The 23,647-nt window shown below is 39.6% G+C and overlaps 1 protein-coding gene and 1 long non-coding RNA gene across 2 annotated transcripts in view; one reads left to right on the plus strand and one right to left on the minus strand.

Moving 5' to 3' along the window:
• Positions 1 to 11,343, minus strand: part of PM20D2 (peptidase M20 domain containing 2) — an 18,064-nt gene extending 6,721 nt beyond the window's left edge. The window contains exons 1-4 of the mRNA XM_040238809.1: positions 10,784 to 11,343; positions 8,022 to 8,170; positions 3,721 to 3,863; positions 2,230 to 2,384 (exon numbers count right to left, since the gene is read on the minus strand). Of these exons, the coding sequence (XP_040094743.1) occupies positions 2,230 to 2,384; positions 3,721 to 3,863; positions 8,022 to 8,170; positions 10,784 to 11,239 (903 nt within the window). The 5' untranslated portion in view covers positions 11,240 to 11,343. The remainder of the gene's footprint in view (positions 1 to 2,229; positions 2,385 to 3,720; positions 3,864 to 8,021; positions 8,171 to 10,783) is intronic.
• Positions 11,344 to 11,452: 109 nt separating this feature from the next.
• LOC120862731 lies at positions 11,453 to 22,243 on the plus strand. Its single transcript, XR_005720834.1, has 4 exons — positions 11,453 to 11,538; positions 12,129 to 12,180; positions 14,021 to 14,110; positions 21,725 to 22,243. It is a non-coding gene; the product is annotated as an uncharacterized LOC120862731 (long non-coding RNA).
• Positions 22,244 to 23,647: the final 1,404 nt, after the last annotated feature.

Genomic DNA, 23,647 nt, shown 5'->3' on the forward strand with positions numbered 1-23,647 from the left:
GCTACAGCCCTTAAAAGACAAAGCAAGATTTACTAATTTTCAGCCTGGAAAATCCCATGGACAGAGGAGCCTGGAAGGCTGCAGTCCATGGGGTCGCTAAGAGTCGGACACGACTGAGCGACTTCACTTTCACTTTTCTGCATTAGAGAAGGAAATGGCAACCCACTCCAGTGTTCTTGCCTGGAGCATCCCAGGGACGGGGGAGCCTGGTGGGCGGCCGTCTGTGGGGTCGCACAGAGTCGGGCACGACTGAAGCGACTTAGCAGCAGCAGTAGTATACAAACTGGCACCGACACCACTACCTGGCCTGAAAGGTATAAAGTACTTTAAGAGAAAGACAGAAGATCCACACTGTGCAGGGGTGGACTATGGTCCTCTTTTATTAATTTCAGTGCATTAAGATACAGAAGCAGTTTACATGTGCCCAGTTAAGAGGATTTACAGATTTAGATTTTATTAAATAAAAAACGGGCAATATTCCCACAAACTAAAGATAATTCCAATAACATTAGCAAAAACCATTAAATGGCAGAGATAATAATTATTCTACTCTTAGCAACATCTAAGTTAGAAACAATGAAAATCTAAACATACTAAGTTGCACAGTTGTGTCTGATTCTTTGCGACTCCAAGGAATTCTCCAGGCCAGAATACTGGAGTTGGTAGCTGTTCCCTTCTCCAGGGGATCTTCCCAACCCAGGGACTGAACCCAGGTTTCCCGCATTGCAGGTGGATTCTTTATGAGCTGAGCTACCAGGGAAGCCCAACAGATACTATAAGTCAGCCAAAACATAAAAATTATTAAAAGACTATTTAAATATAAAAGGAGATAAACAATCTGTCTGATAAGATATTTAAAATAATAATCAAAAGATGCTCAAGGAACTCAGGAGAAGAATGGATGAACAGAATGAGAAGTTTTAAACAAAGAGTTGGAAAATATAAAAAAGAACTACACAGAGCTAAAGAATACAGTAATTGAAATAAGAAATACACTAGAAGAAATCAACAGTAGGTTAAATGATAACAGAGTAACGGATGAGCAAAGTGGAAGACAAAGTAGTGATAATCACTTAAGCTGAAAAGAAAAAAGAAAAATGAATTTTTAAAAATTAAGACGGTTTAAGAACTCTTTGGGACAACATCAAGAGTATTAACATTTGTATTATAGGGATTCCAAAAGGAGAAGAGAGAGAGAACGGAGAAGAGAACACACTTGAAGACATAATAGCTAAAAACTTCCCTAATCTGGGAAAGTAAACAGACATCTAGTCCAGCAAACACAGAGAATACCAAACAGGATCATCCCGAAAAGGACCATGCTGTCATTAAACAGCAAAAATTAAAGTTGAAGACAGAATGTTAAAAAGCAAAAGAAAAAAGCAACAAGTTACCTACAAGGGAATTCCCATAAGGCTATCAGCTGACTTTTCAGCAGAAACTCTGCAGGCCAGAGGGAGTAGCACAATATACTTAAAGTGATGGAAGGGAAAACCTACAACTAAGAATACTCTCCTGACCAAGCTTTCATTCAGATTTGAAGCAGAGATAAAAAGTTTCACAGACAAGCAAAAGCTAAGAGTTCAGTATCACAAAGCCCCAACTTTCTAAGAAATGTCTGAAGGACTGTTTAAGAAAAAAAAAAAAGGCCATGACTAAAAATATGAAAATTACAAAAGGAAAAATCTCATTGCCAAAGGTCAATACATGGTAAAAGTAGTAGATCAACCACTTTAAAGCTAGTAGGAAGGTTAAAAGACAAAAGTAGCAAAATCATCTGTAACTATAATAAGGAGTTAAGGGACACACAAAAGAAAAGGGTGTAAAATATGATATCAAAAGCAATAACCGTGACAGGAGGAATAAAAACAAAAGATAGTTTTGGCTGATTTTGCCGTAAAGTTGCCTTCATAGCAACTATATAGAGCAATTCTAAAAGCATAACTGCCAATAAGGAAAAATATAACTTGCAGAAAGGCAGGGATTCTAGCTCAGCAATACCAGTTATTCTAAGTCCTGTGTGATAAGACAACTGTGATCTTCCCTATGCGAACACCAAGTAAAATAAATAAGAATGAAAGACTTTCAAATCAACTGATTTTAGCATATTCAAGACACTGCCAAATGAAAGAAAGGCAAAATTAGGTTCTAATGTAACTTAATATAAACAGTCCCAGCCCACATATATACTTCTGATTATAACTTAGATTAACTCTTAAAAGTTCTTACTGTGCACCCAGTAGCCAAAGCTGCAGCTCTGAAGCAATCTTCTGCCTTTTTGGTCAAAACTGGAAGTTCTTTCATTGAGGGTGCACGGAAGTAATAGATTAACTCAGAATAAGAGGGAATGATATTGGGTTTTACACCACCATTTTTTATTATACCTATAAAAAGAACCAAATTACTGGAATTGAACTTGGAGCTTGGAGACCATTCCTTTAGTTTAAATACAGCCATAAAGTTTTTCAGCCAAAACATATATAGGGAAAAATAGTTTAAACTTATTACCTTCACATATACACCAATCAAGATTTTGATGTTATACAAGTTTCTATGCATAGTGTGATACTTACTGGCTAATAGGAAAAATAAAATAACTGTATATGTACTTTAGCCTGAGGAATTTACATGATGTTAATAAATTATGATTCTTGACTAAAAAGAAACTGTCAGAAATTTTTTACAAGTATTGTTAGCCTTCTGAAAGAGACTTTTATTTCAGTGGGCTTTCTTACAGTTGTATATTTTGCTAAACTTTTGACATAAGGAAAAACCCCAATGGTATGAGGTTCTATAATTACCCTCATATCTGAGGAATCCTGCTTTAAATGGCATTTGGCTCTGGGGAAATATTTGAGAATATTTTTATGTCAATAAGAAACCAATACAAATCAAAGATCACAAAGTATACTCTCAACTGTCAAAACAAATGCATTTATTTGGAACTACACTGAGAAGGAAGATGTATCCATTCAAAATAATAACTAAAATAAATAAACAAAGCCTAATATTTTATGACCTGCTTTTTTTAAAAAGTATTTTTACATATTCACGTTTGGTCCTTTCAAAGAAACTAAAGTAGAAAATTGGTAAAAGTGCAGTTACGAATTAATTTTAGAGTACAGCAAAATCAGGTAAAGAAGAGATTTGAAGTAAAATAATTTCCCAAAGCATAATGAAATAAACTAAAAAATAAATCTGCAACTTCAAGACAGTACTTTATTACTGTATTTACATTAAGGTGCTGCACATAATTTTAAATTATGCATAATACTTTTACTTAGGATTAACAGCACTTGAATATATAAAACCAGTAACCATCAATTTTTTTTAAATGAGAAAACAATGAAATTTTGTTATCAAGAAACAGGATAACTGGGAAATCAAGTTCTAACTTTCAAATACCAACAGAAAGAACATATATCCTTACATAAAAACATCAGTTCTAACACTCAAAATGACCATTCTATTTATGTACAAATAATCTTAATCACATGTAAACAAACATCTACTATCCTGCCCCAGGAATTTCTGAAAATGTTAAAAAAATTTTTGAATATTCATAAGTACATAAAATGTTCCCAAGTTTTTTTTACATTTTAAAAAATTTATGTATTTATTTTAAACCCCAATTTTTTTCATCAAATAGTCTATTAAGAATTGTATTGCACTCAAATATATTAAGCACCATCTATTACCCAAAGTATCTGACATTTGTACCATGAACTCTCCACGATGGTTTCAGTTGCTGTCTTAACACAGACAGATTGTTGTAAGCGAGGACAGCAGCATCTAACGCATTCAGCCCTTCCCAGGGATAAGCAGCAGCATGAGATGCTTTACCATAGTACTTCACAGTCACACTAGGAAATAAAACATCATTAGGAATTACTTTTTTCAATATCACTAAACAAAGAAAATCCAATTATTATTCAAAATTAATTCATACTGCTGGAATTTTTATTTGCAAATTATTTATAGCAATAATGTATCAATTTACATATCTTAGTTTTAATTTATATGCAATATAGGAATTAACATAAAGAAGGCAGTCCAAAAAAGAATTTTGGTCAAACTCCTCTTCAAATTAAATCTGTACACCATTAAATTTAAATAAACAATCCAATACTGTATTAAGTGCTGGTATTGCAAAAAAAGATGGCTCCTGTCTTCTACACTGTATTGTGACAGTTCTGTATCAAAGGTCTGCAGAAACTCAGATAATTCTGTCTTAGGGGCGGGGAAAGGTCAAGGAAAGACAAAAAGGTCACTTTGTGTGTGTGTGTGTGTTTCTATTTTTACTTTTTTTTTTTTTTTTTTGCAGAGCCACCCAGCTTATGGATTTTTAGCTCTCTGAGTAGGTATCAAATTCTGTGCCCTTAGCAGTGAGTGCACAGAGTTCTAACCAGTGGACTGCCAGAGAATTCCCAGGATATAATATTTGAAATGCGTTAAGAAAACCTCTAAAAATCAGATTAAACTCAGTTATAAAATACTCTTGCTTTAAGTCAGCTGTTCCTGATCAATACTTTATTAATGTTCCAGAATACCCATATCACTAATGCCTTAAAATGTTATACACTGTTTTCTCACTTTCAAATAGTTCTCACGCTAGTCTAACTACTCAGATACAATAAAAAACAAATTTCAAAGGATTAGATCTTATAGACAGAGGGCCTGAAGAACTATGGACGGAGGTTTGTGACACTGTACAGGAGGCAGGGATCAAGACTATTCCCAAGGAAAAGAAATGCAAAAAGGCAAAACGGTCCTCTGAGGAGACCTTACAAATAGCTGTGAATAGAAGAAAAGCAAAAGGCAAAGGAGAAAAGGAAAGATAAACCCATCTGAATGCAGAATTCCAAAGAATAGCAAGGAGAGATAAGAAAGCCTTCCTCAGTGATCAATGCAAAGAAACAGAGGAAAACAACAGAATGGGAAAGTCTAGAGATTTCTTCAAGAAAATCAGAGATACCAAGGGAACATTTCATGCAAAGATGGGCACAATAAAGGACAGAAATGGTATGGACCTAACAGAGGCAGAAGATAATAAAAAGAGGTGGCAAGAATACACAGAAGAACTATACAAAAAAGACCTTCACGACCCAGATAATCACAATGGTGTGATCACCAACCTAGAGCCAGATATCCTGGAATGTGAAGTCAAGTGGGCCTTAGAAAGCATCACTATGAACAAAGCTAGTGGAGATGATGGAATTCCAGATGAGCTATTTCAAATCCTGAAAGATGATGCTGTGAAAGTGCTGCACTCAATATGCCAGCAAATTTGGAAAACTCAGCAGTGGCCGCAGAACTGGGAAAGGTCAGTTTTCATTCCAGTCCCAAAGAAAGGCAATGCCAAAGAATGCTCAAACTACTGCACAATTGCACTCATCTCACATGCTAGTAAAGTAATGCTCAAAATTCTCCAAGCCAGGCTTCAGTAATACGTGAACCGTGAACTTCCAGATATGCAAGCTGGTTTTAGAAAAGGCAGAGGAACCAGAGATCAAATTGCCAACATCCACTAGATCATCGACAAAGCAAGAGAGTTTCAGAAAAACATCTATTTCTGCTTTATTGACTATGCCAAAGCCTTTGACTGTGTGGATCACAATAAACTATGGAAAATTCTGAAAGAGATGGGAATACCAGACCACCTGACCTGCCTCTTGAGAAATCTGTATGCAGGTAAGGAAGCAACAGTTAGAACTGGACATGGAACAACAGACTGGTTCCAAATCGGGAAAGGAGTACATCAAGGCTGTATATTGTCACCCTGCTTATTTAACTTATATGCAGAGTACATCATGAGAAACGCTGGGCTGGATGAAGCACAAGCTGGAATCAAGGTGCTGGAGGAAATATCAATAACCTCAGATATGCAGATGATACCACCCTTCTGGCAGAAAGTGAACTAAAGAGCCTCTTGATGAAAGTGAAAGAGGAGAGTGAAAAAGTTGGCTTAAAGTTAAACATTCAGAAAACGAAGATCATGGCATCTGGTCCCATCACTTCATGGCAAATAGATGGGGAAACAGTGACAGACTATTTTTTTGGACTCCAAAATCACTGCAGATGGTTACTGCAGCCATGAAATTAAAAGATGCTTACTCCTTGGAAAGAAAGTTATGACCAACCTAGACAGCATATTAAATAGCAGAGACATTACTTTGCCAACAAAGGTCCATCTAGTCAAAGCTATAGTTTTTCCAGTAGTCATGTGTGGATGTGAGAGTTGAACTATAAAGAAAGCTGAGCGCCAAAGAATTGATGCATTTGAACTGTGGTGTTGGAGAAGACTCTTCAGAGTCCTTTGGACTGCAAGGAGATCCAACCAGTCCATCCTAAAGGAGATCAGTCCTGAATATTCATTGGAAGGACTGATGCTGAAGCTGAAACTCCAGTACTTTGGCCACCTGATGCGAAGCACTGACTCATTGGAAAAGACCCTGATGCTGGGAAAGATTGAAGGCGGGAGGAGAAGGGGATGACAGAGGATGAGATGGCTGGATGGCATCATTGACTCAATGGACATGAGTCTGAGTAAACTCCGGAAGTTGGTGATGGACAGGAAGGCCTGGCGTGCTGCAGTCCATGGGGTCGCAAAGAGTTGGACACGACTGAGCGACTGAACTGAACTGAAGATTTAGAGAAACAATTGCATATTAAATAGTTATTTACACAGATGACTTGCTTAGATAATACTTTTTAAGCCTGAATAATAGGACCCATGTGTAAATTAATAAAAAGTCACTTAGATTTTTTTTTTTTTAATGAGTAGATTCAGGAGGCTCATGACAATTCTTTACTGATTCCAAACATTCAATTAGCAAAACAAAAACAAGTAAAACCATTCAAGTAAAATACATTTTAAAAATTTTAGGATACTTGTTATTTCCTCAGTATATATCTTATCACCATCACCCAGAAACTGCAATTGTAACAAAACTGGTGATAAATATTATAAAATGGAAAAGGATGTCCTTTATGAAAAAGATTCTAGCACTATTTTTTCTAGGATTCAAATCTATGTACAATTAAAGCACTAAACTACAGGAAAAGAAATGCTAATGCTTGTTTTATATTAGCATTAGTATTTTAGGCTTAAAAACATATTTAAAAAGTGATATGGAATGATATTCAAGACATATTGTTTAATTTAAAAAGCAAGAGCAAGATCAACAATATATTTAGAAGAATCTTTTTTGGGGAAATCCTCCTTTAAAATTTAATTTATACATGTACCTATTTTATGGCTATAAATATACCCTAAAAGTTCTGGAAGAATATATATCTCTAGAAAAGGACTGGATGTGGGGAAGGTGAGTAATAGGGACACAGTGCTTTATTTATTGTTATAGATTTTTAGCATAAATAAATGAGTAATTTAAAAAAAATTTTGTTCTTGTTCTCTTTCCACCTTAAAAGATGGCCAATGAAAATTTAAGAAGTCAGATACTAAGAAAAGGCCTGGGGCCAAAAGGGCTGACTTCAGGATCAAGGCCAATAAACCTACCTAACCCTAAATCCTAGAAGGCTAATGGACTGGGAAGCCTGCCTGCAGTCACTGGCCCCTTCTAGCCAGAGGTATTGGCAGAGATTTCTAATCTCTAAGGTTTTCCAGAGGTGTACTACTATACATCATCCTTGAAACCAAAGATGAAAGATTCTTCCTCCTGTCACAACACCAATTCCTGGTGATAAGGCTAAAAACACCAGGACAGTTAAAATACCCTCTGAAAACAGGGGATGCAGAGAGAGGTAGAATAACTGAACTATCCTTAGCACTGAACTATCACTAGCCCTGCTGGGTTGGTCCCTCTATTACTCTCTAGCTACTGCAGAGAATGTAAGGTTTTCCTGAAGCACCTGAGCAGTGGCTCCTTGGAACCAGACTACTGACTGGACCATTAACTATTATGGTTGAAACTTCTGATGTAAAAATTTAAACCACTTCAATGATGCACTCAGATACCAAAATAAATGAATAATAAGTTTCTTTCAACTTGATTACTCACTCATGTTCAGCAACATCAGGTAGATAAGCAGCATTCTCTTGAGATGGATGGGCCATAAAAACAACATCAAAATTTTTGAAAGCCCCGGCTTCAATTAAATCAATTTTGCCACCACCATCTTCCTCTGCAGGGGTTCCCAGGACAATTACCTAGAAAGAAATACCTGTGTCAGAGGGACAAAAATTCCTAGTAGGAAATATCAGTCAGATTTCCTTGCATATATATTCACAATCTACATCAAACTATGAAGAGAGATTTTGTTCTCTGACTCTTAAATTATGCAGTGAGCATAAATCTATGGTGCTAAATTAATCACAAACTTGCAGTTGACATCATTATACCAATTTATTGCAAAGTATGTACTAAAACCTCTACAGGAAATTTTTCCCAATCCTTTAACGCAATTTTATATAACTAATGTCAAAGATGAAAAAAGATAAGTACTATATACTAAGTCCCTCAAAATTATTTAGGACTTATTTCTTAAAGCTTTTATTTGATTATCTTTTAGTATATGTATATAATGATTCATAATCACTTTATTGTAAGGAGCTTTCTAGTTACTTACTAGTTATCCTCACAACAACCCTGTGAGGTAGGTAAGAGATCCATGTCATCATTTTAAGAAAGGTGGTTTTGAGGCAGGGAGTGAGGCGTCTTGCCCCAGGTCACAGAGCAAGTCTTAAGGCAGAGCTGGGATAGATATCCTGACCTTCAGGCCTGAACCTTGTTTCTTTACTAAACTACCTCTTTAAAAGGTCTTAACACATTAATCCTTTATGAAAAGTATTAAATAAATCTTAATACCACAGTTAGAAATGGCCAACTGTTACACAAACTTACTAATTCGATTCCACCAGCTCAACCAGGCAGATTTATTGGTCACCAAACACCTAATTAAACAAAAGAGAACTTTACAGAATAAACATTTTACTTTGATATTTAAACTTTAACTTCTTCAAACAATTTTTAAAAGTAAAGACAATTTATCTATAAACAACTAATACACTTTCAAGGTCACGTATAAGAACACAATGAAACAAGTTGGAAAAAGTCTTGGCTTGCAAAGAGAATCAACATAAACTCCATTTTCAGGTAGGATAGGTAACCTTCTAAATCTGAGTATTATGGTTCAAAATCAGAAGTGTGTATATTTCCAGGCATTCAAACTCTTATATTAAGAGAAGGCAATGGCAACCCACTCCAGTACTCTTGCCGGGAAGGTCCCATGGATGGAGGAGCCTGGTAGGCTGCAGTCCACCGGATCACTAGGAGTTGGACACGACTTCACTTTCACTTTCTTGCACTGGAGAAGGAAATGGCAACCCACTCCAGTATTCTTGCCTGGAGAATCCCAGGGACCAGAGAGCCCGGTAGGCTGCCATCTATGGGGTCGCACAGAGTTGGACACAACTGAAGCGAATTAGCAGCAGCATGGTTCAAAATCAGTGTGTATATTTCCAGGCATTCAAACTCTTATATTAAGCTGCTTTTTACTCTTAACCTTTGACTCAAGAAATCTGATGACTTTTCAGGTTAAATCTTGCTAACATCTCTGAACCTTTCATAAACCTGGTTAAAGCTAAACCTCTCCAGTGTTTCATGCAACAGCAAAGGACACCTCCTCCCCCAAACAAAACAAAATTCTAGCCGGATGAAAAACAAAGGCCCAGTCAGAGGCAGAAAAGAGAAAGCAGCTAAACAGAAAAAGCCACAAAAGATGGAACTGTTAGAATAAAAGAGAGAGGTTACTGACGCTGGAAAAAAAATGAGCTAAAGAATATGAAATATAACACTAGTCTTCCTCTTAACCGGAATGGTGCTGACTGAATCTTAGCTCACAGAATGAAGAATATACAAAAAAACAGAGTAACACAAGATTAAACTTGCCCTATAGCTAACATAAACAACATTTCCCTGTTTAATTTCGAATTAATTTCTTAAAATCGCGAAATAAACCTTAAGTCTTAAGGATCAACTCATCTATATTCTTAATGGTCACTCTCCTCCCATTTTCTGTATACTTCTAGAGGTTTTGTAGTTCTAATGGCTGAACATTTCCTATCCAAACTCCAATGATTCTAATCACAACAGCTTCTAGAACTGCCACAAACAAAAAAAATTTTTTTGCAGTCTAACAAGGAGGGTCTGCAGGTCTCCCTACAATAATTACTTCCTTCTAGAGATTGCACAAGCTTGTCAGCCAATTGCGATTGCCCGTTACCAAAAATAAGCCATCACGAAAACCAGGCTTGGTTCTAAGGTTCTTTCCTAAGGGAGAAAGTCGACTCAATTGTTTACAACTATACAGGAGAGACTTCCCTGGCTCAGACGGTAAAAGCATCTGCCTACAATGTGGGAGACCTGGGTTCGATCCCTGGGTAGGGAAGATTCCCTGGAGGAGGAAATGGCAATCCACTCTATTACTCTTGTCTGGAAAATCCCATGGACGGAGAAGCCTGGTAGGCTACAGTCCGTGGGGTCACAAAGACTCGGACACTACTGAGTGACTTCACTTCACATACAGGAGAGAAAAAGCAAAAATCTGTAAAATGTCGCTAGGTCGGCAACTCATGAACTACTGATTTTGATCCAGGGATTCTGCCCAGTATAGCAAAGGCCAGGACATCGAGCGCTGTCTCTTACACCTGCCCCGGGGTGGGAAGGGACTGATGCGCAAGGGAAGCGCCAGCTGCCGCCCTTTTCCGGTCGGTCCCGGACTGGGCAGGCAAAGAGAGCCCCACTCCCCGGTCCCACCTCACCTTCACCGGCAGAGGCAGTCCGGCGAGGCTCTCCAGGGCCCCCTTCACGCCCAGGGCGGCCGCCGCCCCGACCTCGGCGATCAGATTGTGGCCGCAGGCGTGCCCGATGCCGGGCAGCGCGTCGTACTCGCATAGAAAGCCCAGGTGCAGCGGGCGCTGCGCCGCCCAGCCCCTCGGCGACCCCCACTCGGCGCGGAAGGCCGTGGCCAGCTGGTAGTGCGGCTGCACGGTCCACGACCCGGCCGGGGTCTCGCTCTGGAAGAAGCGCGTCAGCACTCCGTGGGCGTGATGCTCCTCGTAGGCCAGCTCGGGCTCGCTCCAGATGGAGCGGCTCAGGGCCCCCAGGCGCTCGGCCGCCGCGTCGATGCACTCCGCCGCGCGCAGCTTCAGCAGCTCCAGATCGGAGACGCTGGCGCAGGCACCCCCTTCCACCGGCCGCTCCTCTCCGGGTCTCATCGTGCCCACAGCCTGTGACCCGTCAGCAGTTCTCTCCGTGGAACGCTGGCCGCTCCCGGCGGCCCACCGAGCCTGCGTACACGCCCGGCGTCCCTGGAGGTCGCCGCCACAGCCCCCGGGAGACCCGCCCCCGAGTCCCCACGACCCCGCCTCCAGAGCCTCGCCCGAAACGTGCTCCGCCCCTTCTGCAGCCCGTAGGTGCTCCGCCCCCCAGTCCCCGCGGGGGTCGCTGGGGAAAACCCGCTTCCGGCGACTCTCAGTTCTCGTGGCTGTCCTGACAACTGACCTATGCTTTAAGGGTATTATTCCTTGCCCGTCGTTGCTTCTGTCCCGCAGTTGCAGAATGGGGACGGTTTCATTGGCTAATAGGTATCAGAGGCAGACCAAGGGAACGTTTGTTGTTCCTTATAGTCGATAAGTCGTGTCCGACTCTGCGACCCCGTCGACTGTAGCCCGCCAGGCTCCTCTGTCCATGAGATTTCCCGGGCAAGAATACTGGAGTGGGTTGCCATTTCCTTCTCCAGGGGATCTTCCCAACTCAGGGATTGAAACACAACCGCCCTCCTCCCACCTCAGCCCCACCATTGCTGCAGTGCAGGTGGATTCTTTATCGCTGAACCAACTAGGGGAGTCAAGTGGAACATAGTCTCCCTGAAAAACCAGCTCTCTCTAAAATAGGAATAAGCCCCTCTGTTTCTAGAATAGTAATACAAATTTATACAAGGTTTTTAGTTCATAAAATTGGGTGCCGATATAAATGGTTTGCAAAGAACACCGGTCTATAGACTATATGAACTTCCCTTTGCTGTTTGCCCTCGTTTTCTTCTCCTTGAGGTTACTGTGTATGTAATAGAAAGGCTGAAACTACTGTATACGGCTTTCTCATTAGAATCAGAACTCACTAATGACTGGAACAGCGTCTGGAATGCGGTAAGCACTATGTATGTATTCCCTTTATAGTCTATTTGAGTAGACTAGAATTAGAATTAAGAATTTAAAATGAGGTTTTGTGGGTTTTTTTTAAAGTGCAAAACAAAGTTAATTAAAAGATATATGGTTATATATATTCATTCTACTTTGTTGATTTGACTATGTTTTTTTAATAGTAACAGCTTTGAGAGAGAGAGCATATTTTCTGTTTTCGTTTACAATTTTGAGGCTGAACTCAAGTAACATGAGGTGTGCAGTTGGTGTCCACATTATAACTCGGTTTTAGATTACCCAATGAAGAAATTCAAGATGCTCCAGAGTGAAGCACAAAGTCTGAAAAACTGTTGTTGATGATATAACTATTAATAGCACGGTAGAGATTTATAATCTAAGGTGTTCCACATAGTAAAAGCTTCCATCAGCATCTCATACCCTATCATCTCTATCCTTCATTTGTCACAATTAGGTTAAATTGGACAGAATATATTCATATAATAAGACAAATATATTAAAAAAAATTTTTTTTGGTATGAATCATTTTTAAAGCCTTCATTGAAATGCTACAGTATTGCTTCTGTTTTATGTGGCATGTTAGCTTCCCAACCAGGGATTGAACCCACACCCCCTTCATTGGAAGGGGAAGTCTCAACCACTGGACCACCAGGGGAGTCCCAAAAATGTATTTTCTTTGAAAATACATTTCTGGTCTAAAGAAAGCTAATATACATGAAGAATATCTACTGCTGCTTTTAACTACTACACATATTAACATACTAGAATATGTTAAAATACTGGAGTAACGTCACATTCTAGATCAGAAAATACTGTCATTCTCAGTCTAAGCAAAACTCAGCCCTAGAGACAACAAATGTGGAATTAAATTCCTGGACGATCTTGTCTATGCTTAATGAACTTAACAAGATATACTCCTGCAATAATCTCCTTTGAGTCTATGTGATTCAGTATTACTGAGCTCAGCTGGCTAAAAAACTGGCCTTGTTTGAGTAAAAACAATAGGTAACATTTGTAGAGCACTTCCTCTGTAACAGGAGCTAAGTGCTTTACTAGTATTAACTCATTTAATTCTCATAACAACCGATGAGGTTGTTATTGAGATTGTTTATCTTTACTTTACAGGTGCATTGTATGAGATTTCACTGCTAGTAAGTAGTGGATCTTTCAGGTATGTATAGATAAGTATAGAACAGAAGCCAGTCCGGCTCCAGGGGCCTACTTTCAGCCACTGTGCTCTATTGCTTATCCAAATTCTTAAATTCATCTATAGCTTGTCGGTTGACACCAGAACCCATAACAGTTACTCATTTTGAATAAATTTACTGCAGCAACCCTGCCTGGTGACATCAGTAGCATTCATGTTTGCTTGCTTTTATAGGCAGCTATAAACAACAACAGAAAAGGGGTACCTAGAGATTCTATATAGAAGCTGCTATTTATATGACTTGTGAATTAACAGAGCTGCCACTTGAGGCAGAGAAAAGTAGATTCATTTCAAGCTTTGTTTTGTGTGTATGCACATGCATGCGTTCATGTGTTGGTTTTCCATTGTTGGCAGCCTGTATTTCTTACTTATTGTATTCTTAATTTATTTAATAAACTGTAATAATTTGTTGAATATATATCTTCCCCTCCAGTCTTTAAACTTCTTTTGCCTTCCCACTGTGTTTCTAACATGGTACGGTGGTGATACAACCTTTCCTTGTCAATAAATGTTTGTTGGTTGATTTTTCTTCTTGAATCTAGTAGGCTAATGGAGTAATGGTAGCAATTAACCACTCAGCTATGATAAATACCTACAGATACTGTGTGTGTCAATGTGATTCTTCTCCCCAGACTTCTCAGTGCTTTGCCTGTGGGAGTTGAGAAGCAGGAAGAATGGCTTCTGGAAGCTGATGGAGTTGGACATATGCCTTCTTGAATCAGGTCAGCTCAGTAGTTCTCACTATCACAGTCATTTATATGCATAATGTTCATACAGCTGTCTATGTGCTGCCACTAAGGAGCCTGTAATTCTTTTTCCCAGAAATATTTTTTTTTTAATGTAGAGTACTTTGCTTCCTCTACCAGGTGCTAAATCTGCAAAAATAATACAGTACCCAGAATTTAGTATTAAAGTGTTAATTTTGACCTTTGTTTTGGGGATGGGTGGATAGAAAGCGTTCTCATTAAAGGATTGGTTTTAAAGTCCAAGGTACTTCTCTCTCTGCTCAGGAAATGAGCCTCCATGACACCTGATTCCATATCTTTTAGAAGAGGAAATTCATGACAAATGAGTGCTTTGGTGCGAAGAGTAGATCAAGTATTTCCTTTACCCTGGGAAAGCAACATTGTGCATGACTGAAACACTAACCAAATTGTACAAGACTAGCCCACTCCAGTACTCTTGCCCGGAAAATCCCATGGATGGAGAAGCCTGGTAGCCTGCAGTCCATGGGGTTGCTAGGAGTTGGACACGACTGAGCGACTTCACTCTCACTTTTCACTTTTATGCACTGGAGAAGGAAATGGCAACCCACTCCAGCGTTCTTGCCTGGAGAATCCCAGGGAAGGGGCTGCCGTCTACGGGGTCGCACGGAGTCAGACACGACTGAATAGACTTAGCAGCAGCAGCAGCAGCAGCAGACTGGATAGTATTCTGGACTTCAGATTTAGAACTCTTTCTGGCAAGACAGCAGACTTGGATAAGGTTGATATTCTTGTAATTATAATAAAATAAGATAGTAAAATAAAACCCTCAACATAGACTTACAAAGCATGACCTAAATGAGAAGAAAAAAAATATGTTGAGAACCCAGAAAAAGAAATAGAGTGAAAAATTAGATAGCACATTAAGAAACCACTTCTGGGCTAAGATGTTGGGAAAGCTGGCTATAAGGCTGAGTAACCAGAGAATTGATGCTTTCAAACTGTGGTACTGGAGAAGACTCTTGAGAGTCCCTTGGACAGCAAGGAGATCAAACCAGTCAATACTAAAAAAAGTCAATCCTGAATATTCATTGGAAGGATTGGTGCGGAAGCCGATGCTCCAATCCTTTGGCCACTTGATGTGAAGAGTCGACTCATTGGAAAAGACCCTGATGCTGGGAAAGTTTGAGGGCAGAAGGAGAAGAGGGCGACAGAGGATGAGATGGTTGGATGGCATCACTGACTCAATGGACATGAGTTTGAGCAAGTTCCGGGAGTTGGTGATGGGCAGGGAAGCCTGGCGTGCTGCAGTCCATGGGGTCTCAGAGTCAGACACAACTGAACAACTGAACAACAACAACAATAAGTGAACCAAGAGAGCGGGTTAGCAGAAAGATGAGTTTTGATTAAGGGTGAAGGGACATAGCAGAGTTGTATACACTTTAAAAAAAATTTATCTATTTTATATATTATTTGGCTGCACTGGGTCTTAGTTACGGCGTGTGGGATCTAGTTCCCTGACCAGGGATGAAACCCGGCCCCCCTATACTGAGAGCATGGAGTCTCAGTCACTGGACCACCAGAGGAGTCCTACACTGTTAAGGAGACAGTGGGTAACTATCAAATGTTACTAAACAGGAGAGAAATAAAATCAGATTTTTGTTCTGGAAGAATAATTGATAATGATGTGGAAGATAAATGAAAACAGAGACTTTGGGCTGAGACAAGCTAAAAACTTCCTGCAAAGCCCCTGGACTGTAAAAACATTCTACAGACAGAAGTGGCCAGACTTGATGCCTGTTTGAAAGGCAACCTTTTGGGGGGAAGAGAAATGAGCAAATTAGGCAAGATGACTGAGGTTTCTAGTGGGAATGGCTAGGTGGATGGTAAAGTCATTCAACAGATAGGGACAGTGAGAACGTGAGGGGCCAGTGGATGGATGTGTGTCAGGGGAGGTGGATGCCGCCATACTACAGCCTAGCGGTGGCTGGAAGGGAAGAGGAGGAGCTAAGGAAACTGCATATCCATGTATCTACTATGCATATTGGGTTATACCCAGAGGAGAATTAAACCATCCAGGGAGTGAGTGAGTAAGCAGGAAAAATGTTAAACTGAGGAAGAAACTCTGGAAAACAAAAACAAAGGGAATGAGCAAAGATGTCTGGCAGGATCTTGCTTCTGTTGGGTAAGGTTCTAGTACAACTTGTTTTCAAGTTCTGTATAGATTTCTTCAAATGACCCATGAGGTAAAGGCAGCTATTTTAAAGCCTGGAATGTCCTGGTACTAAGTTACTTGAGGCTCCCTTTGACTTCCCTCCCTCTTGGCAGTGAGATTAGCGGCTTTGCTGACCATAACCATTCCTGGAAATGAGGACAGTGAGCTTCTCTCAGAGGAAAGGTGTCTTTACTGCCTGATTCCCTAGGGCTGGGGGGCTACAACACTGTGAGGACACAGCCAAGCTTGTGCTGTGAGAGCATTTCTCCCCTAAGGTTATGGTTCAGGAAAATGGAGACAACTTTTATGGCTCCCCTACCCTTGTTGATACAACATTTAGAACTTGGACCCAATGCAGTACTAGAAAATCCTTTAAGAGAAGACATCTCTTCAAGGTCTTCTCTCAAGCAATGTGTATAACTTGACCATGTACGTATCACGTTAATAATTAATAATCCTTTACTAAGGATTCACTTCTCAAACTTCTCAGTCATTTTGGTGTTACTTGTTTATTTATTTTTAGCTGCAGTGTGAAGCATATGGGATCTTAGTTCCCTGGCTAGGGAAGTGCAGATTCATAACCTCTGGACCACCAGGAAAGTCCTAGTGCTGCTTATTTTGAGTTGCTAGCAGGACTGGATTACATGAATGGTCTTGGGATGCATAAGATACTCAAGAAGATTTATAAAGGATGTGATCATGAAGAGCCATTCAGTTCAGTTCAGTTCAGTCTCTCAGTCGTGTCTGACTTTGTGACCCCATGAATCGCAGGCCTCCCTGTCCATCACCATCTCCCAGAGTTCACTCAGACTCACGTCCATTGAGTCGATGATACCATCCAGCTGTCTCATCCTCTGTTGTCCCCTTCTCCTCCTGCCCCCAATCCTTCCCAGCATCAGAGTCTTTTCCAGTGAGTCAGCTCTTCGCATGAGGTGGCCAAAGTACTGGAGTTTCAGCTTTAGCATCATTCCTTCCAAAGAACACCCAGGCCTGATCTCCTTTAGAATGGACTGGTTGGATCTCCTGAAGAGCCATTAGTGACTTTTAAAATGTGTGGGCTAAAACTTAATAAATAAACATCTAGGAATTAAAGGTATCATGGAACATGAAACAGGAAGCAAATGAGGAATATCCAATAAAACTGATTAGGGAAAATGCAGTTACAGTGTTCTCTAAGGTCTTCTGCATAAAGTGCTCCCTATTCTGTTTTGCTTTTGGAGAAGACAGTGCTTTCAGAGAGGACAATGGCACCCCACTCCAGTACTTTTGCCTGGAAAACCCCATGGACAGAGAAGCCTGGTAGGCTGCAGTCCACGGGGTCGCTAAGAGCTGGACATGACTAAGAGACTTCACTTTCACTTTTCACTTTGATGCATTGGAGAAGGAAATGGCAACCCACTCCAGTGTTCTTGCCTGGAAAATCCCAGGGACAGGGGAGCCTGGTGGGCTACCATCTATGGGGTCTCACAGAGTTGGACATGACTGAAGCAACTTAGCAGCAGCAGCAGCATTTTGTTTTGCTACTAAGTGTAAGACCAAAGTAAAGAAAGAAGAGACACTGGTGAACCTTTTGGCTGACCAAAAAAGACAGAAAAGCCAAGTAAAGTCTTTTTACTAGTTAACATCTGAAATATTTTGTTTGTTAATATGAAACAAATAAGCTTCTGATACTTGGTTAAATTGAAACTGGAGCCAAGCTAGAAGGCTCAGTGCCTGAAGAGAAGTGGTCAAAGGGTACAGAGTTTCAGTTATGCAAGATGAAAAATTCCTAGAGATCTACTGGACAGTGTAGTGCCTGTGTTGACAATTAAGAATTGATTTCCCTGGTGTTCCAGTGATTAAGAACCTGCCTTCCAATGCAGGTGACACGGGTTTGATCCCTGGTCAGGAAACTAAGAGCCCATGTGCCAGGGCAACTAAGCTGATGCATCACAACTAGAGAGCCTGTGCACCACAGCAAAGACCCCTCACAGCCAAAAAAATTTTTAAGAATTGGTTAAGAGAGTAGATGTTATATTAAATGTCTTTATCACAAAAAATAATAATAATGAAGGCAGGAGGAAGCTTTTGGAGGTGATGGATATGTTTATGGCATAGGTTGTGGTGATGGTTTCACTGATATGTTCTTATATCCAAGATCTTCAAGGTGCATACATTAAATATGTATAGCTCTTGATATGTCATTCATGCCTCAATCAAGTGGTCTGTTGAGAAGGAGGTGCCTGTAAGAACCACAAACGCTTCCTGAGTATCATATTGATAGTCCCCCCACCAATAGCATGATGATTTCCAAGTTAAAAGGTTTTAGGGGAGTCTGCTCAACTCTAGGGATAATTCCTAGTTTAGGTTAATTAATGGCTGAGAACGTTTAAATATTAGTGGCTATGGTAACAAATTATAATTGAGTTCACATTTTTAAAACATGTGTCTAAATTGTGTAGCCTATATTTATGTAACCAGAGACAGGGATCTCATCTCAGTCCTTGACACTTTACCAGTGTCTCCTTGGGTCATTCAGGTTCTCACCTGTAAAACGAGGAGATTAGACTCAGTTTTGGGTAAAACCCATTTTGGGGTAAAGATACTCCCCTATGATCTCATTCTTTAATCATTCTGCCTACCTGCTTCAATAAAATATTTTCATTTTTAAAGCACAAATTTACTAGTAAGCATGCTTTTCACTGTGAGTTGATCATGGTGGTGAGAAAAAAAGACCTAGCACAATCTACCAATACATTCTGTAGTTTCCTCTCATCTGCACTCTCCCTTTTGCTCTCTTCTTTTTGAGTGTCATTTTCCTTATTTCTGATTTTTAAATGTAATATATCATGGGAATTCTCTAGTAGTCCAGTGGTTAGGACTCCAAGATTTTGGTGCTGAGGGCCAGGGTTTCATCCCTGATCAGGAAACTAAGATCCCATAAGCTGTGTGGCATAGCCAAAATAAACAAGTAAATAAATAAAATAGAAAGAAAACAACTAAGCCCAAGTGCTGCAATGAAAGATCCTGCATGATGCAACAAAGAGCCTGTGTGCTGCAATTAAGACCCAACACAGCCAAATAAGCAAAAAAAAAAAAAAAAAAAAGAGTATCAAGCCTTTGCTTTGAATTGCTCCATTTACTAAGTCCAGACATCTGAATTGCTTTGAGAGAAAATAATAAAATTTCTACAATAGAAATATCAACAATAATAGAAATTACAAATTCTCAATCTCTTATGCAATTCTTGAAATACTGTTAGAATCTGTAATTTAGTGACCAGCTGAGTGAAGTAGATGCGTCATGACCATCAAATTACTTATGTTGTAATGCTTTAACTGGAAATATCTCCTCTGTTCAAAACTGGTATTTTCGTGCTCCCCAAGATGAATCTGGTGCTATCTCTACGCTGTGCATCACATCAGACCTTGCCAATCTGCAGACTCAGAATTTTATTTAATGAACAGTCCTTTTAAGTCTGTATTGTGCCTTTATCTACTATCTTAGTCTGCCCAGGCTGCCATAACAAAATACCAGAGCCTAGGTAGCTTGAACAACAGAAGTTTATTTACTCACTGTCTGGAGGCTGGAAGTCCAAGATCAAGTTGCTGTCAGGATTGGTGTTTGGTGAGAACTTTCTTCCTGGGGTTGCAGACAACCATTTTCTCATTTTGTCCTCAAATGACCTTCCCTCTATGCTGGGGAGGATGAGTGGGGAGTGGAGACGAGAAAGAGAGAGAGATATCTGGTGTCTTTGCCTCTTCTAAGGACATGGATCCTATTAGATTAGGAGTCCATCCTTATGACCTCATTTAACCTTAATGCCCTAAAGGCCCTATCTTCAAAGACAGTCGCATTGGGAGTCAGAACTTCAACCTATGAATTTAGGGACGTGCAATTCAGTCCATAACAGCTACCAAACACCAGCAGCTCTAGATAACTATGTATCAGCAAAGCAGATGATTTGTTTTGAGTAATCTCTCATTATAGGCTATGATAATAAGTATTTCTAAAAAGAGACATGTATGGTAAACACATAACAAAACTAGATACATTTTTCATAAAGGCTTCCTGTGTATTGGCCTTGAAAAATTAAAAATTGTTAATGTATATTTATGATAACATTAAAATTGAAAATGTTCATTTCCTTTCTAGAGACCATTCCTTGAAATTACATGTTTTTTTAAAGTAATAAGTATGAATCAGATTAAAATGTTTTTCAAAAGGTGCTTTTCACCTCTCTATTTGCTCTAATGCATTTTATGTCAGCTAACACATATTTAATTATTGTTATTATAAGCCATTTAACTTCACTGAAACTAGCTTCCTTTGTTATAAATTAATATGGCTTAGGAGAAAAGTTCATTCAAGCTCACTTATGAGAGAAGAGAGATTTCATTCAATATTTTAATTTGTTTCAGGCATAGCTGGCCAGTTTTTGAAAATCTAGAATGTCACTTATCATTTCAGAAAAACATATTTTATTCATTGTCTAATTCATATCAAATGGCAGCAATTAGCCTCTCCCTCGAGGTTGGCCCACTCCCACTATCTGCTGTTTAATAAAAGTTCTGTCTGCTTGGACTGTATTAAAAAAAAAAGGCAGCAATTGATGCTCTTGTGTGTTTGTTTTTCTTTTTCTTGTCTAAAATTAGTTTATAATTTTACCTAAGTGTTGTTGGTCCCAAGAGGTCAGTTTCTTTCTCCAGGAACACTTGACTATGCAGTGATCTGCCATCATAAGGACATGTAATAATGTACCTATCACATTGCTTTGAAAGCTTCAAAACCCAGATTTGACCATAACATTCAATACCAGAGTTCAACACAGAGCAAAGTTAACTGTAGAACTATATGTGTATAGTTCTATATATATATATATATATATACACAGTTCTATAACTGTATAACTTCTATTCAGTGTATACTACTGAATAGAAGTGAACCAAAATTAATATTTGAAATGGGAATAAAAGGTCTAAAGTCAAAGTTATTACACAGAATTGTTCAAGGTTTATACTTGTCATTAACAGACAGACCCTATACTATATAATTTTAGAATACTAGAGAAACTATGAAAAGAAATTGAAAATGCAATGTATATGAAAGAGAGAGTGACAAAAAGAGGGGTAAGACTGGTGGGCTGCCGTCTGTGGGGTTGCACAGAGTCGGACACGACTGAAGCGACTTGGCAGCAGCAGCAGCAGCAAGGAAACATTTTGCAGCTGTGAAAGTTTACATGGCTGTAGTCTTGTCTAAATAGTTTTATTTTTAAAATTCAGTCTACAGTATATACAATTAAACACACATAAATATGCCATTTTTAGCCCAGGGAATACACAATGAAGGTGAAGATGAAGAAAACAAACTGGGCTAAATTACATAAGTAAAAAGGCCCAAATTGCCAATCCACGACCAGCCTATTTGTCTTCTTTCAGTTGATGGCTACATGAATTTTACGCAAGATCAAATTCAACCCAAGTTTCTGCATTGCACAATAGGATGATCCACCATAGCTGCTAATCCAAGATAATTTGATCTTCAGATACTAATGCTGTGAAATAAACTCTGCAAATCGTAACCAACAATCTGGTTTCAAATTCCCAAATTCGTTCTGAAAAGTGCCTATTATGTCCCTATATTTCCATTACCTTTATTGTATATTTTTACATCAATATGGAATCTCAGTAAGTGTTTGTTAGTTAACTGATTGATGTGGTATCTGAAACAGCAGTTATTAGTAAAGTTTCGGTAGAATTGAAACCCATGTGTGCAAGGAAATTACACTGCTCTCCAGAGTATCCACTTAAGCAGCCTATGATTCTGATAAGACAGCAAGCCTGTGGAAGCTGAAAAAGCTTAAAAGTTGACAGAACAATCCCGGCAAAACATCTTATGAAAACCATCATGGCATAAGTTCTGTAGCAATGGATTCTACTTTTAGCCTCTGCTGCTCATATCAGAGAAACTGCCCACCCCCATTGCTACACTGCCATTTTCTTTAACTTATAATGAAGTGTGGTTGTCGTTGTTGTTGTTTTTCAGTCGCCAAGTCGTGTCTGACTCTTTGAGACCCCATGGACCATAGCCCACCAGGCTCCTCTGTCCATGGGATTCTCCAGGCAAGAATAATGAAGTGGGTTGCCATGCTTTTCTCCAGGGGATCTTCCTGACCCAAAGATCGAACCCACGTCACTTAGTCTTCTGCATTGGCAAGCAGGTTCTTTACCGCTAGCGGCACCTGGGAAGCCCCCGTAATGAAGTGTTCAGTTCAGTTCAGTTCAGTTGCTCAGTCGTGTCCGACTCTTTGCTACCCCATGAATCGCAGCACACCATGCCTCCCTGTCCATCACCATCTCCCGGAGTTCACTCAGACTCACATCCATCGAGTTGGTGATGCCATCCAGCTGTCTCATCCTCTGTTGTCCCCTTCTCCTCCTGCCCCCAATCCCTCCCAGCATCAGAGTCTTTCCCAATGAGTCAACTCTTCACATGAGGTGGCCAAAGTACTGGAGCTTCAGCTTTAGCATCATTCCTTCCAAAGAACACCCAGGGCTGATCTCCTTTAGAATGGACTGGTTGGATCTCCTTGCAGTCAAAAGAAAAATATATTCTGAGGAAGTGTGTAAAATTAATGTGTATAAAACATGAAACTTTCTGAGTACAGTATAACAGTAGGCATGGTATATCTGGTTAGGATTATATGAAGGAATAAAGCATCATGTGGATATATGTGTTTGAAAACTACTTTGTGTACTAATAAGTTAGAAGTAAATTGTACTGAATTAGCAGATTTAAGTGAACATGACTCTGCTAAGAATGGGTCTCAGTCAGCAAGATATTTGGAAATAGGTCCAACAAAGAGGATGAGACCTCACAGTGTGAAATTCCTGCACCACAAAAAGAGGGAGAAACAGAAGTGAAGTTTGGGAGGAATTTATGCAGAAGCCAGTGTTTAAGATCACGAGAAGTGATTGGTTTGTGAATAAAAGGATGTTCTTGCATCTCATTCAACTGAACATTTTGGGCATAGTGGCTGTTGTTTCTCCTGGTACTGTGATTGCAACAACATAAGTAAACTAATGTTCCTGTTTGATAAATATTATTCCACCTGTCCAATCGGGACGCAAATATACGATGAAGAGCCCCTCACTCACATAGACTGCTTCCAAGCCCATTCAGGGCCTAGAAATGATCTCACATGGTCATATATTTGAGTAGAATTTGCCAAAGATATTTCAATCACAATCAGTTAGGACCACTATTTCTTTCCATTCTGACGTTCCCTCTGATAGACTTCCCCTTAGTCATGTCACATTGGAATGGCCATAAGCATTTTGGGATGCAGTTAATGGAAAGTT

The sequence above is a fragment of the Oryx dammah genome, unplaced genomic scaffold (genome assembly GCF_014754425.2).
Source record: "Oryx dammah isolate SB20612 unplaced genomic scaffold, SCBI_Odam_1.1 HiC_scaffold_4, whole genome shotgun sequence".
Taxonomy (NCBI): Eukaryota; Metazoa; Chordata; class Mammalia; order Artiodactyla; family Bovidae; genus Oryx; species Oryx dammah.